This window comes from Pectinophora gossypiella, chromosome 18 (assembly GCF_024362695.1).
Source record: "Pectinophora gossypiella chromosome 18, ilPecGoss1.1, whole genome shotgun sequence".
In the NCBI taxonomy this organism is placed as follows: domain Eukaryota; kingdom Metazoa; phylum Arthropoda; class Insecta; order Lepidoptera; family Gelechiidae; genus Pectinophora; species Pectinophora gossypiella.
Window position 1 is genome coordinate 9363741 of NC_065421.1, and position 13643 is coordinate 9377383.

A 13643-nucleotide genomic window follows, 5' to 3' on the forward strand; every position below is an offset into this window, starting at 1 on the left:
CTCTGGTAATTAACACTTTGTATGCTACAAAAATATTATATGGCCAAGCGATTCACTGAAATGAATCAGATGGTTTTAAACCTTGTTGTATTAACTTAAAGATTAAAAAATATCAATGGTATTTGTGATTCTTCACCAACGCATTCTATTCATCTAAAAACCAATATTACAATTTGACATTTACGCGTATAAAATGAAGTGCGCAATGGCCCGATTCCTGCCTTTATTCCCATCTGCCCCCTTTAGGCTTGCCACCGGGGTGGTGGTTGGGAAATTAGGTGCCGTTTACCACCCCGGTGGTCGACATGAGAATGAACCCCCGTACTATAACTGTAAAGGGGGCAGATGAAACTAATTAAGTGCCATCGACCACCGGGGTGGTAAACGGCACCTAATTAGTGCCAACCACCACCCCGGTGGCAAGCCTAAAGGGGGCAGATGGGAATAAACCGATTCCTGCAGACACCTCCTAATTTTATTTTAAGTTATACCTGTCATTTTCTTATCCGCCGAAAAGGAAAGCGACGAATGATTGTCAACAAGTTAATTTTAAAACGAATGAATAACACGGGCGAATAAAATAGGCATATGCAATAGGCTGGTATGCAATCCGTTTGACGTGCTGTCTACTTAATTGTGTCGGGTTATTGGCCGATGTATTTTTTTTATGTTCAGAGTAGATCGTATTGAACCTTTTCCTTCCTTTTCCTAATATATCTAATTATTTCCTAATCCGTAGTGTTCCGTAGAACATTCTCGACCGTATGACCAACTTTCTTGTGTGTTTCTAGCACGAAGCCATCATTATGTCAATACCAGATGTGGCGTTACGTAAAAACGTTGGTTTGCATTGGCCGTGAGATTATCAAATCAGATTATCTGTGGATTTAGAATCAAATGCCCATGAATTACTAAGGCCTAATCTTAATATTATAATCTTAATCAACCAAAAAATATAATCAAACCTCTCCCCCCTCACTCTGTCTCTTTTCCCCTCTCTCTCTCTCTCTCTCGCTCTCTCTATCGTGTCTCTCTTCTCCTCTTAATCTAAATATAGGTACTTCAGACTTGTAGGTAATTTTGAAAGTAGAACATCGCTTTTCTTTATATTTATTTGACTTTTGGAATTTAAAATCAGTTTATTTTCATTTTATGACTCTTAGCTTATTTTTTTCCTCTCTAGCTACTGAAATGAGAGAATTTCTATATCATAATAAAATACGACCGTTTTTTTTATTTTTTAAATAAAAAAAAATATAATGTAATGGCAGAGGCATACATAAAACTAATTGTTGTTTCATATTTGGATCAGATACGTATAGAATTATGTTGCTACCTATATTGCTTCTCTTTATTTTGATTAGAATAATAATGGGTGGAAGATGAAATTGTGCCTGGGTGTATTAAAATGGGTCATCATTTATACCCAAAACAAAGATAAAAGATGCATATGTCTGTTATCCATGAAATTAGAAGTTCAAACGAAGGAAAATCAGTACAGCGCCATCTATATTGTTTTTGAGGAACTTACCCTGGAAAGTCCCTCATTCTATAAAGACTAACCATATAGAGTAGCGTAAACTTATCACCCTTTCGGAAGTTAGTGCCATAGAATAATTAAAGACAAGGTAAATCCCGTTAAAAAAAACATTTATTTTCCTTATTGATTATAAAAAATACCAGTCATTAAAGAATTATCTGGAAAGAAACTGTATCAGTTACTATACCGTAGGGCGCGATATCAAATGTGATGTCTTATACATGCGCGGCGCGATCGGCGCGGGCGCATGTAGGTCGGCTCGTGTTCTGACGTCACGCTTTAATGGAAGAATTTATTAAACTTTGATTCCCTGACACCACTAAAGACTTATTTGTTTATATTAGCTCCAATAAATCTTTATAGACGAGGAAAAATGTGATATGACGGCCGTGTACAATGTTTTGTTTATGATATGAATACCTAGATAGGTATTACTTTTGTATGATCACAATATTTTTGTTTTTAATCTGGCGTCGAGGTCTCGAGTACATGGGTATGAGCTATTATGAACAAACTAATTTACATTTGCAATGCAATTATTATATGAACAAAAATAATTGCATTGCAAATGTAAATTAGTATAAATACAGATGAGATAAGAGAAAATATGCATAATAAACAATACAATACGGTAGGTATTTGACCGGGTCAAAGATAAATTATAAAATGTTAATCTAGAAATCAATCTCATTTTACTTATCGACTTATTTTCGAATTTTATTTACGAATTAAGTAACAAGGAGAACGACGTTTGACAGTTTTTATTGATGACGTCACAGGACAGTATTTCCATACAAACTCCGAAGAAAATTTTCGTTTTGATGTTTCGTAAAAAGTAACTTATTTGACTAGGTTGTCAAGTAGCCTATTGTAACTGACAAAAACTTCCTGGAACATAGTTTAGTATATCTTACTAAGAGAATTTTATTCATAGACTTAGATTTTTCGCGCTATGTAATTCACTCTAATGTGATTGTCGAATTTGTTTCCGAATTCATGTTTGATCATAAATGATTACCAAAAGCTCAGCGGTGAAAGAAAACATCGTGAGGAAACTCACATTCTCGAGACATGTATTTTCGGAGGTATGTGACCTAACCTGTATTGGGCTGGTTTCAGACAAGCAGTCGCTTGTCTATTCGACTGAATTGGTCGTGGGAAACCGTTGGAAGCAGAAGATCGGACATTGTGATAGGTCTTGGGGGAGGCCTATGCCTAGCAATGGACGATTTCCGACTGATGATGAACTAAATAATGAAGCTATTTTTTCTCTACAATAACACTAAAATAATTATAATCCCGAAAAGTGTCATCTCATGCTATACTAGCAGCTAACTGTTTCACAATAACTGCTCGAGGAAAACAATAAATAATTTTATTCATAACAAAAATTAAGTTCATCATAAGGTTCATCATATCCATCTTAGGACTTCGTATCAACAGTGGCTGCAAGTTGTCTTTGATTACTTGTGGCTCTGCCCACCCCATTTGGGATTACGGGCGTGAGTTTATGTATGTATGTGTGTAAAAATTAAGTTGTTTTTCAAACTTGGCAATTTAGTAAAGTATTATGATCATATTTTTGCCTTAAGTGTAAACCGTCGGGTCCTATATTTTTTTATACAACGAATTAAATTAGATAAGTAATTATGTTTATTCGCCCGTCTGTTCAGGTCGATCACAGTACCCCGGTGTACACACTACTGGGCCGATAACAAAGTACCTACCATAGAATAAGGAATAATACATCGTATAGAACGGCAACTCTCCGCTCCCCGCCCGCGGCTGAGCTGGGTTTACCTCGCCCCCTCGGTCTTTATTAGTTTATAATCGTATGGGCGTCAAACGTCACGCACACAGAAGCGCGTGTACGATAACGTCAATGTACAGTGTCTGTGTAAAACGAGGTTTTTTTTGTATGAAGTGTCCGGTGTGTGGTAGGTCGCCCCACTGCTTTCTCCCTGTATATTCAATTATTCAGTCCTCAAAGCCTCACCGGCTTCACCAGCTGGACCACATTTTTTTTACATTTCTTTCTACTGACTTTTTTTTTTCTTTTTTCAGATGGAGATAATGGGCCAGAGCGTGTTTGAATTCAGCCACCCTTGCGACCACGAAGAGATTCGCGAAGCTCTTCGCCCCAACGGCAGTGGCCGTAGAGAGTTACTGCTGCGGTTGAAATGTACGCTTACTAGCAAGGGTCGCAGCGTACACCTCAAGTCCGCTTCTTATAAGGTAGCTTAGTTACTATTATTAATTATGTAATACTGTTAATATTAAAATGAAGCTGCTCGAGCAGCTTGGTGGAGTATACTATCATACCTCCTCCATATATAGGCTGTTTATGTTATGTTATTACTACGAATTAAGGAATAACGCGGGCGAATCACATAGGCGTTTCGTCATATAAGCTCATAGCGTCATAATATTATGTAGCAAAGGCCGCGGTGTCCATCCCAAGTCTGCTTCCTACAAGGAAGTTCTCGGTGCGTTGTTAGGTCGATGACCGACTTCATCAAACCTAGTGTCAAAGCAAATAAAGAATATTGAATATTGAATGTTACGTTTCGGTTTCTGACATGGCTAATGTAACGTAATGACTAAATATTTAAATAATAAGTAAATGATGGTGCAGCTAATTCAGAAGACACCATCTAATTTTAAGTTTACCTGTCATTTTCTAATCAGCCGAATAGGAAAGGGACGGATGACACTGCCCCTGAAATACATCGAATTATTTCTGTATGTTAAAAATAATCTACACATAAATGAGTAAATTCCGTAAACTAGAATCACAGTTGAGAATAGAGTAAGGTGGGCCTCGACACATTACTAGAGACCAGGTCAAGGTTAATTCTAGTTTTGGCCCAGATTGATAGCGGTGTTTGTATCCGTAGAATCAGTGTCAAATTAAATAAATTAATATATAAAAATAGATGAAATACTAAATACATAAATGCATATCTCGATCGTATAAATGTGTCTAATATTGGCCCTGATTGCTGCAGACAGTTCCTAATTTTATTTGAAGTTATGGGTCTCCAACAACAGATTTCCGCTCATCTTAATATTCTGCAAATCATCTTTATCTTTTGCAATAAAATGTATGGAATAAGTAACAAAGAAAACCTACTCTATGTTATTGTTTTAAAAGAAGTAGTTTGGTTTGGTAGCAATGAATTACGGCATTGACAGCGACATTGTTTGAGGTTTACGTAGTTATTATTATAATTAAAACCAGCCCAAGCAGCAGCGAAAGCCAGTGGGAGTCTCCTATCCCTGATTTTAACGCTGTAAGAACCCGGTATTATGTGTTTTAATTATTGATAGCGACTCCCCGGACTTTGACTTCGCGTCTGTCCTTAGTTTGTACAGTTGTAATCTAGCTACATACAATACATTTTTCGAATGAAGTACTCGGTGTGGGTACTTAGTTCATCTTGCGATGGATGTACCTCTGGCTACCCCAATTAGGTTATAGACGAGACCTTACGTTATGTGTTAATTTTGTACATCACTATCATTAGATTACTCACTATTGCCACAGCCCTATTTTTCCCTAATTAGTAGCATGGAAAATGCTACGCCGACCTGAGTGTGGCTCTTAAATTAGTGATGATGATCAGCACTCCAAAATGTACTGTACCTGTTACCCTTCGCAGGTGATTCACGTGACCGGCCACATGTTGATCCCGGACAAGGAAATCGAAGACAAGGACGATGATGACAAGAAGGGCAAGGCAGGGGCCTTGATAGCAGTGGCCAGGCCTATACCGCACCCGTCCAACATCGAGATCCCGCTTGATAGCAAGACATTCCTGTCCAAACACAGTCTGGATATGAAGTTCACATACACTGATGAAGCGTGAGTATACTTTACACACTCGAGCACTTTCGTTCGTTTTATCTGTGCCCAGCGGTAAAGGAAGCCTACATTCCCGTGAAAGTTTCGTATGTATGTGACCTTTCCCTTCGCGGGTTGGAAGGTCAGACAGGCAGTCGCTTCTACAAAACAGAACCTGACAAATCTTCAGGTTAGGTAAGCGAATCCCGTGTAAATAGGATAACGCTAGTGAGATAATGACTTCCGTTAAATATGCTCCTTCCTCAGCGATAAAGAAATATGTGATCTAACATCGATTGAGCTGGTTATCCTTCGCGGGTTGGAAGATTAAACAGGCGGTCGCTTCTGCAAAACTGGACCTGTCAAATCTTCAGGATAGGTTAAATTTAACAACAGGACAGAAATACAGTACCTATACAGTCTAGTGTGAAATATGCATGCAATCACGCTTATATTACTATCGGGGTAAGATTTCCCGCTTAAAATAAAGAGAGGCTCCTGTTATTCGTCCTGAGATATTTTGTAATAGAATTAAGTAAGAAATGGCATAATTTCAAAGGACATTAGTGAATGCGTGTTCTATGGCGGTTTATCCGTTCTTCTGTAGAGTATTACGGAATAGGGTAAACTTCCCGTTTTACTTATTTATTACAATTATTGCTACTACATTTCGTCATCAATGGTCACGCCACTCCAGTCAGCTGATTCCTTCCATTTTAGACTTTTACCTTGCTGAGTAGTTCAAGCTAACGCCGATAGATGGCGTTAAAACTCATTTATCAGCCTGTATTACCTGGCAAAATTTAGGTAACTCTTCGCCCGCCATACGTTGACCTATTCTTGTAACTTTCCTCCATAGCCGGGTAATATCAACAAAAATATCACCTTCAAATGTATTTTGTAGGTTAAACATGATGTATTTTCGCGGTTTTGTACACAGTCGGCGATAAGTATGAGTGGCATTTGGTTTGGTATTGATCTGAAGGAAGTGTGGTGATTTGTGCATTGGTGGTGTTATGTGGTTTGCAGTGTTATAGTGTTCTGAAATAGTTGGACCTTGTGCCTTTCTTTCTCGTGGGGATGGCGGGACATTCAAAACTTGTTCTTGTAAGTGGATTCTTAGAGCGTTAAGCTCAAGTTAATACTCCTCGTATTTGTGAACGATTCTATGGAATTGAATTAAGCCTTGCTGTGGTTGATTGGGGTATAAGCAGTGGAAGGAAGTGTGCGGCGACAGAAACGATGATAGGTCATTCAAGGTTAACCATGTCGGCACCGGTAAACATAACCTAACCAAGGGATATTAGGTCACATTGGGAATGACCTTTGGAGTGAAGGACCAAAGTGTACACAACCACTGAGTTTTATAAGGGACTTTCCTTTCTGACCTTTCGAAGGTCTACTTTTTAATAAAGAATGGATTATAAAATTTATAAATGCCCTAAATCTTAACATAGTCACACTGCGATGGGCAGATGTATTGTTTTACATTTTAACAAGAATATTAACATCTAAAACCGCAATCTGTTCTTTATTTTCAAAGTAATATAAAATCCAAAGTTTCACAAACAGAAATCCAAAGGTCACAAACATTTATCGTTAAAATTGGCTACAAATATTTATACCTAGGTGACCCTTACCTACTTGTTAAGTTTCACCTTACTTATTTTAAATCCATATGGGTATAAAAATCATTTAGCTGACTTTAGTTTTCTTTAATTGAACATAATGAATACTTGTATATGCACTCAATAACAAATATCCATAAATATAAGTGTGAAAACTTTTCTAACACCATCTTTCTTTTGCTCCAGGCTAATGCACACACTGGGATTCGAGCCAGAGGAGTTGGTAGGCCGTTCTCTATACGACTATCATCACACCGCAGACAGTGCTTCGCTCGCTCATCAGTTCAAATCACGTAAGTACTATTTATTATACAAACCTATTACTACTATTACTATTTATTATGTAAACGCGCTCGGTCTGCTATTGTTGAAGTTAAGCAACTTTCGCAAAGGCCGGTAATAGGATGGGTGACCACAAAAAAAAGTTTTCATCTCGAGCTCCTCCGTGCTTCGGAAGGCACGTTAAGCCGTTGGTCCCGGCTGCACTAGCAGTCGTTAATAACCACCAATCCGCACTAGGCTCGCGTGGTGGTTTAATGCCCGATCTCCATCCATAGGGAAGGCCCGTGCCCCAGCAGTGGGGACGTTAATGGGCTGGTGATGATGATGACTATTTATTATAAAAAAAATAGGAATATCTTATTTTTGTTTGAACATGGGACAAAGGTTTGGATGTGGTTTAGATAATAACAGCGCCATCTAGAACAAATCGTAAAAAACTATGAGAACACTGCTAAGGTGGCGCCATCTAGTGTGACATATAGGTACTTTAGTTACTCAACAAAGTTAAAGAGGGCAGCACCCGTTAGTGATTGATGGTACTTTTATTGGACCAGATTCTATCAACGTCGACGGTCCCTGTACTAAGTTACATAATATTAGCAATTTCCGTTGTTTTGGTAGTACTCACAAGGCGATTATGATGAATTGGATGCTATAAATAGAATTGGTGTTATGAATAGATAGGGCGCTGACGATCTGATAGCCTGATATGTCAGATGGGTGTATGACAGTACTACTAATCTGCCAGATCAGGGTGGTTAAAATGGCCACATCGAAGCAATTCATCTAAGAAAGCAATATTGCTATTTGACATTTGTTTGCATTGCGCACTTACTTTTATATGCGCAAATGTCAAATTGCAATATTGTTTTTTAGATGAATTGCTTCATGTGGCCTTTTTAACCCCCAAGTTTATGCTAAAGTGGTGAAAGCACTCAGTCTGGCTTACTTTTGAAATTGTAAAGAAGAATTAGGATGGGTGTCTTATAGATGCAGCGCTCGCCATGCAAATGGACGTGCTTAGAGGGGATTTTGGGATTCCATCGCAGACCCCCGCGCCCCTTGGCGTCTGCTTTGTGTGATCCTCTTTCGATTATTGGACAGGCGTAGAGACTGGTCTTGATTGAAGTTTTGGTATGGGGCATGCTATACACACGTCGCGCCCGCGTATGTCGAAATGCTTCTTCAATATGTCCACGCCGGCGGAGAAGAATAGGGCTGGTATTTGCATATGATACACACGCGTAAATTCTACTACAATACGTCTCGTTTCAGTCGTCGTCGCATCGATGACTCATGTTCAAAAAAGTCATGTTCTTCTTTCGTGGCTTGTGAGATCAATGACCGACGTCATCATTCCTAGTATTAGGGTTACTATTGAGCCGCCGAACCGACATCTTAACGTGCCCTCCGACGAATCGCGTGATCAGCTTGCAATGTCCTGACCAAAATTATATTTTTGAATGTCCCCACTGGGATTCGAAATCGGGGCCTCCGGATCGCGAACCAAACAGTCAACCACTGGATCAAAGAGGACGGTAAAGTCATACTTTATAAATGTCAGTACAAAGTTAAAAAAACACATCCAATTACGTATGAGGAAAATTATGGTTTATGTTTGTTTTTTTTAAACATAGGTAGGTAGGTACTTACTCAAAATGTTGATCTAGACGTGACTAGTTTAAGGCGTAGGTTGAATACAAAGTATGGATAAAATGTTATCTTTACTCTTTGCCTGTTTGTTATCATAACATGACTTATAACAAGTATTTCGTTGAAATAAATCGGAGTGCTTTAGTCATTATGTCTAGGGGCTGTACTTAAACGAAATGTTATAATTGACTTTATACTTCTATATGATGGACATCCCTACGTCAATATGAAGTATCAAGCATAATAATATAACCACGCTGCTCTTCTGAGGATTAGAGACCACCCAGACATGAATCAAACCAGAAAATTTTAACTCTGTTTCCCTATTTAGGTACGGTTTTCAATTCTTGGATAGTCATCCAAGTTAGTGGAGTAACTTTTGACACCTATTTTGATGCAAAATACGTTAAAATAAAGTCAGATTAGTAAGCAAAATCCCTGGATAGGTAGATTATTGAAGACGGTTGGTTATTTATTAATATTCCGTGTTTGGGGTGTCATAAAATAATGTTTCTTTTATTCTTTGATTAAGGTACCTATCCATTCCACGACAACTGTGGTCGAGTTACAATGATATAAATATTTTTAATAAATATACGAATTACGCACGCTATTCTACCTGTTATAAGATAATCTAAACGCAAGCTTATTATTTTCGTCGAGGCTATTTCGACCCGTTGGCCACCGGCCACATCGACCACTGTCAAAAAAATACCGCGTTTTTTACCGCCAAAATATCGCACTTCACAATCTGTCCCATTACAATGCACAATAAAAGTAAGATTTTCTAAATTGCTATGAGCAGAAACAGCTGTTAGGTGTTTTCGATAGGTATTTAACATGCCGAAGACTGGAAATAACTTTCAATTTTGAGCCACATCGAGAACAGCGTTTAGGAGGTGTACAACCTAACCTGTATTGGGCTGGTTTTGCCTTCGGGCTCGAACGTCATAGGCAGGCGCCTCTGTAACAGACCAGAGTTGCCAAATCTTCGTGTTAGGCATAGAAAAAAGGATAATACTGCGGACCGCCTGATGATGTAGTAAATCTGTCTCCACCCCTACTTGTTGTTTTATAATACCTCTTCTTCTATCGTGTGGGTTGTGAGGTGGATTACCAACCTCATCAACCCTGGTTTCAGGGTTACTATTGAGCCGCCAAAGGCCTCTGACATGGCTCATGTGACGACTACATACTTACATCAGGAAGTAGTAACCGGAACCAACGGTTTAAAGTGCCTTCCGAAGCACGGATCATCTTACTTTCGGGTTCAGGTGATCGGTCTGTACTGTCCACAAAGTAATCACAAAGTAATTTTTGTGTTGTTTCCCCACCGGGATTCGAAGCGTTTAATAATAAGATGGGATGTGTTACGTAAAGTTGTTGACGACTCCACTGGCCTTGACAGTGGTCAGATTACAAGTTCAAGAATGTTTAGCTGTTTTTCAGGAACGATCGATATAAATAGCCCGCTGGATTGATTCCTACTATGCAACAATGTTTCGTGTCCGCTCCAACATGATGGATCACTGTTTTGGCGATGGATTGAACACCTATCATACGTGTCGTCCATCGTATCCATCTTAAGACCTCGTACTAAATGTGGCCGTAAGTTGTCTACTAGCTTGTAGCCAACCCGATATCCCGGGGTCAGTTAAGTTGATCATAAATTCCGAACCCTACAACTTTGGGACAAGTCGGCTATATTACGTATAAACATATATTCTCCCAACTGTAATTATTAAGCCGTATACCTGCGGTCCAGTATCGAAAATTCTTCAAGACCGAATATCGGTTTTAGTCTAATTAAAGTATGGTAACCTCCCTACCGTTCTCCCGTTTGTCACAGGGTCCACTTATATAACCTGAAGATTTGACAGGTCCGGTCTTTTACAGATGCGACTGTCTGTCTGACCTTCCGAAGGGAAACTCCACTAACTTGGTAATTACTCGTGCATTACTTCTAAAAACAGTTCCCTTGTCCCCAGCTCACGTAATGCCTTAAACGCACTCGGTATGGCCATTTTTCGGCATTAACCGTAACTGGCCTATTTGTTTTGATATTCCGCCCGCGACGGCATCACCCGGCTATGTTATGAAGCTATATTTGTGTTCAATGTTTTATTACCTACCTTCTTTCAGCTATAATACGAGAAAGTTTCGACGGTAAAAACGACAGTTAACACAGCTACGATTGCTCATAATGTTTCTTTTGATCCGGCTTATTGTAGCTTGACTTGACTTGCCTTTTTGTGCACGAAGGCAGGGATTTTCTTTTGAGTAACTTTTGCAACTTAATAAACAAGAAGTGACAGTTTCAAGCAGCCACATTGCTTCGATAGAGAAGAGGTCTTTCCGATTACACGCTATGACGGAGAAACTCAATCGTAGCGCAGGTATTATAAGATTTGACCTTCACTATAATAGTCTTAAGTGGCGCTCCACGCCTGTATAGACAAATGAACTGGAATGTGTTATGAAACCGTTTATTACCATAGATAAGAAAAAACGCCGCATAAATGACTTAAGAATATAGAAGGGTTTGCAGAAAAGTAAATATTATGTTAAAAGTTTATTAAACCTTTAGAGGGGTGTACTTTAAGAGTTACCAGTACTGTATAACAATATAAATATTAAAGTCTTGGGGAGGGATACTAAGCTAGCACTTTTCTACCGGAAGGCTTTTTCTTTTCGACTAAAGTAACCTCCCTTAAGTGTCCTTTCTCATTGTTTTGATGACTTCGCTCCTTCGAGACTATAAAATCTCTTACGACACCTCACTTGACATCGAATGAAAGCCAATCTACTCACTTTTAGGGACTGAACAAGTTTTCCTAGAGGAAAACACCACTTAATTGGGAAAACTAACGTGGACAGAGAGTTTACTAAGTTACCTACACTATTTGTTGAACAAACATGGGAAGGCAACCGACACACCACTTCAAAATAAATGCTTAGAAAATTGTTGAAATGCTTCCAACTCCAAAATGCGACTCCACAGATCTTTCTGAATTGTTAAAGTTTGTTATTTAAAGTCTTTATTTAGTGTTCATTTCACTTGGAAAATTTGCGGCGTTCAGGAGTCTTAAACATTTTGGCCAGACTATTTATGGAGAAAGGCTCTTGACACCTAGACAAGACGAGGACCTAAGCAAATGTGTGGGGAAAATTGACGATTAAGATTGTACGGGTGCTCCGAGAAAGCCAAGCTGAATATTACCCTCGTAGGTGGGTAGATTTGACGTTGTCACAGACCCATAGAGCGTGTCATAATATTCTGGAAATTGGACCCGGGCTTTATTTGAATAAGTTCACGACGGTTGACAAGTCAATTTCGTCGTTGTCAGACTTTTTTTGGTTAAAAAAATTGCAGCGATTCTGAGAATATTCTTTGCATGCGATATTTGATTCAATATTGTTACTGGTTCGACAAATCTATATGGTAAAGTCGTCTGTACGTTGGCACATATATCTGCGACACAATTTTTATCAAGGTTACATAAGATTTACTAGAAAAAGAAAAGTTGGCTTGTTGGTCCTGAAGTGTGATCTCTTCACAACTATTCTGACCTTCATATTGCGTGTATTACGTCCTTTAGACTCTACCCTCATAAAATCTCTAGCCTCTTTATGCGAATTCTGTTTCTAAAAGCATTATTAAGAAGATGCTTTGGCTAAAAATGGCGCTCTAATGTAATGTAGCGTAACTTTCTTCAACACTTTTTGTGAAGTTCCTAAATAGCAATAATATTCTATTAAATTCTTCAGTTTTTATTATTTTTTATAAAAACTCCGATTTCGTTTCCAGTCTATTTCCTTCGGCTTTCTAACTTTAATGGTCACAAGTCGATATGCTACGACAATAAAATGATAAAGTAAACTGTGGAATCGAGCAGATTGACTATATCAGTTAATCTTTACGATCGCCAATAAATTTCCCTTGTTTAGAACTAACCGAATGACTCTTTTACTTAGGTACGCATTTTATGCGATTACTAAAAGATACGGCTCGAAACTTTAGACCATTTCATGTGAATTGCTAAATAAATGCTTCAGACTTGAAATAAGTGAAGAAATGGTACTTAATGTTAAAGCGGACTATTAAAAGCTTATTCCTAAGTCAGTTTCATGTTATAAAATGGTCCCATAAATTCAAGGTCTATTCACACGAGCACGCCAAAGGGCGTAGTATTTCGACGTCGATTTACATCTTATAAAGAAATTTCGACACCGTCACAAGCAATTGGATGGAAAACATCGTGTTACTATCGATTGTTGTCCCTTTACGTATCAAACATAACATTATAAGTTATTTTTAGGGCTCCGAACCTCAAAGAAAAACGGAACTCTTTTAGAATCACTTTGTTGTCCGTCAGTCTGTTCAGACCTTTTTTTCTCTGAAACGCGTTAAAATTAAGATCTAATACTTATCTTTTAAACGCCATCCAAAGATACGCCCATTTTTTACATTTCATCAAAACCTATGGAGTACTTCCCACATAGTCATAAAATCTGACAAAAAGGAAGGTCAGCACTAAAGGACAAAGTCCGAAAATCGTTAATTTGTTGTTCCACCACAAAAATATGTTATTTTGATTACAAATTTATTTGTAGTCAACAGGTAAACTAATTGCGACCTATTAAACAATAGTTTTTCAATGGCGTAGTAAAGCCTTCCTTAGATTATCTTTGGTAA

General features: G+C 38.4%; 1 protein-coding gene across 3 annotated transcripts in view; it reads left to right on the top strand.

Moving 5' to 3' along the window:
• LOC126375122 (hypoxia-inducible factor 1-alpha) overlaps positions 1-13643 on the top strand; it is a 118530-nt gene that overhangs the window by 50161 nt on the left and 54726 nt on the right. For all 3 annotated transcript variants that reach the window (XM_050021968.1, XM_050021966.1, XM_050021967.1), the window contains exons 4-6: positions 3605-3775; positions 5203-5405; positions 7199-7305. In XM_050021968.1, coding sequence (XP_049877925.1) covers positions 3605-3775; positions 5203-5405; positions 7199-7305 — 481 coding nt within the window. The remainder of the gene's footprint in view (positions 1-3604; positions 3776-5202; positions 5406-7198; positions 7306-13643) is intronic.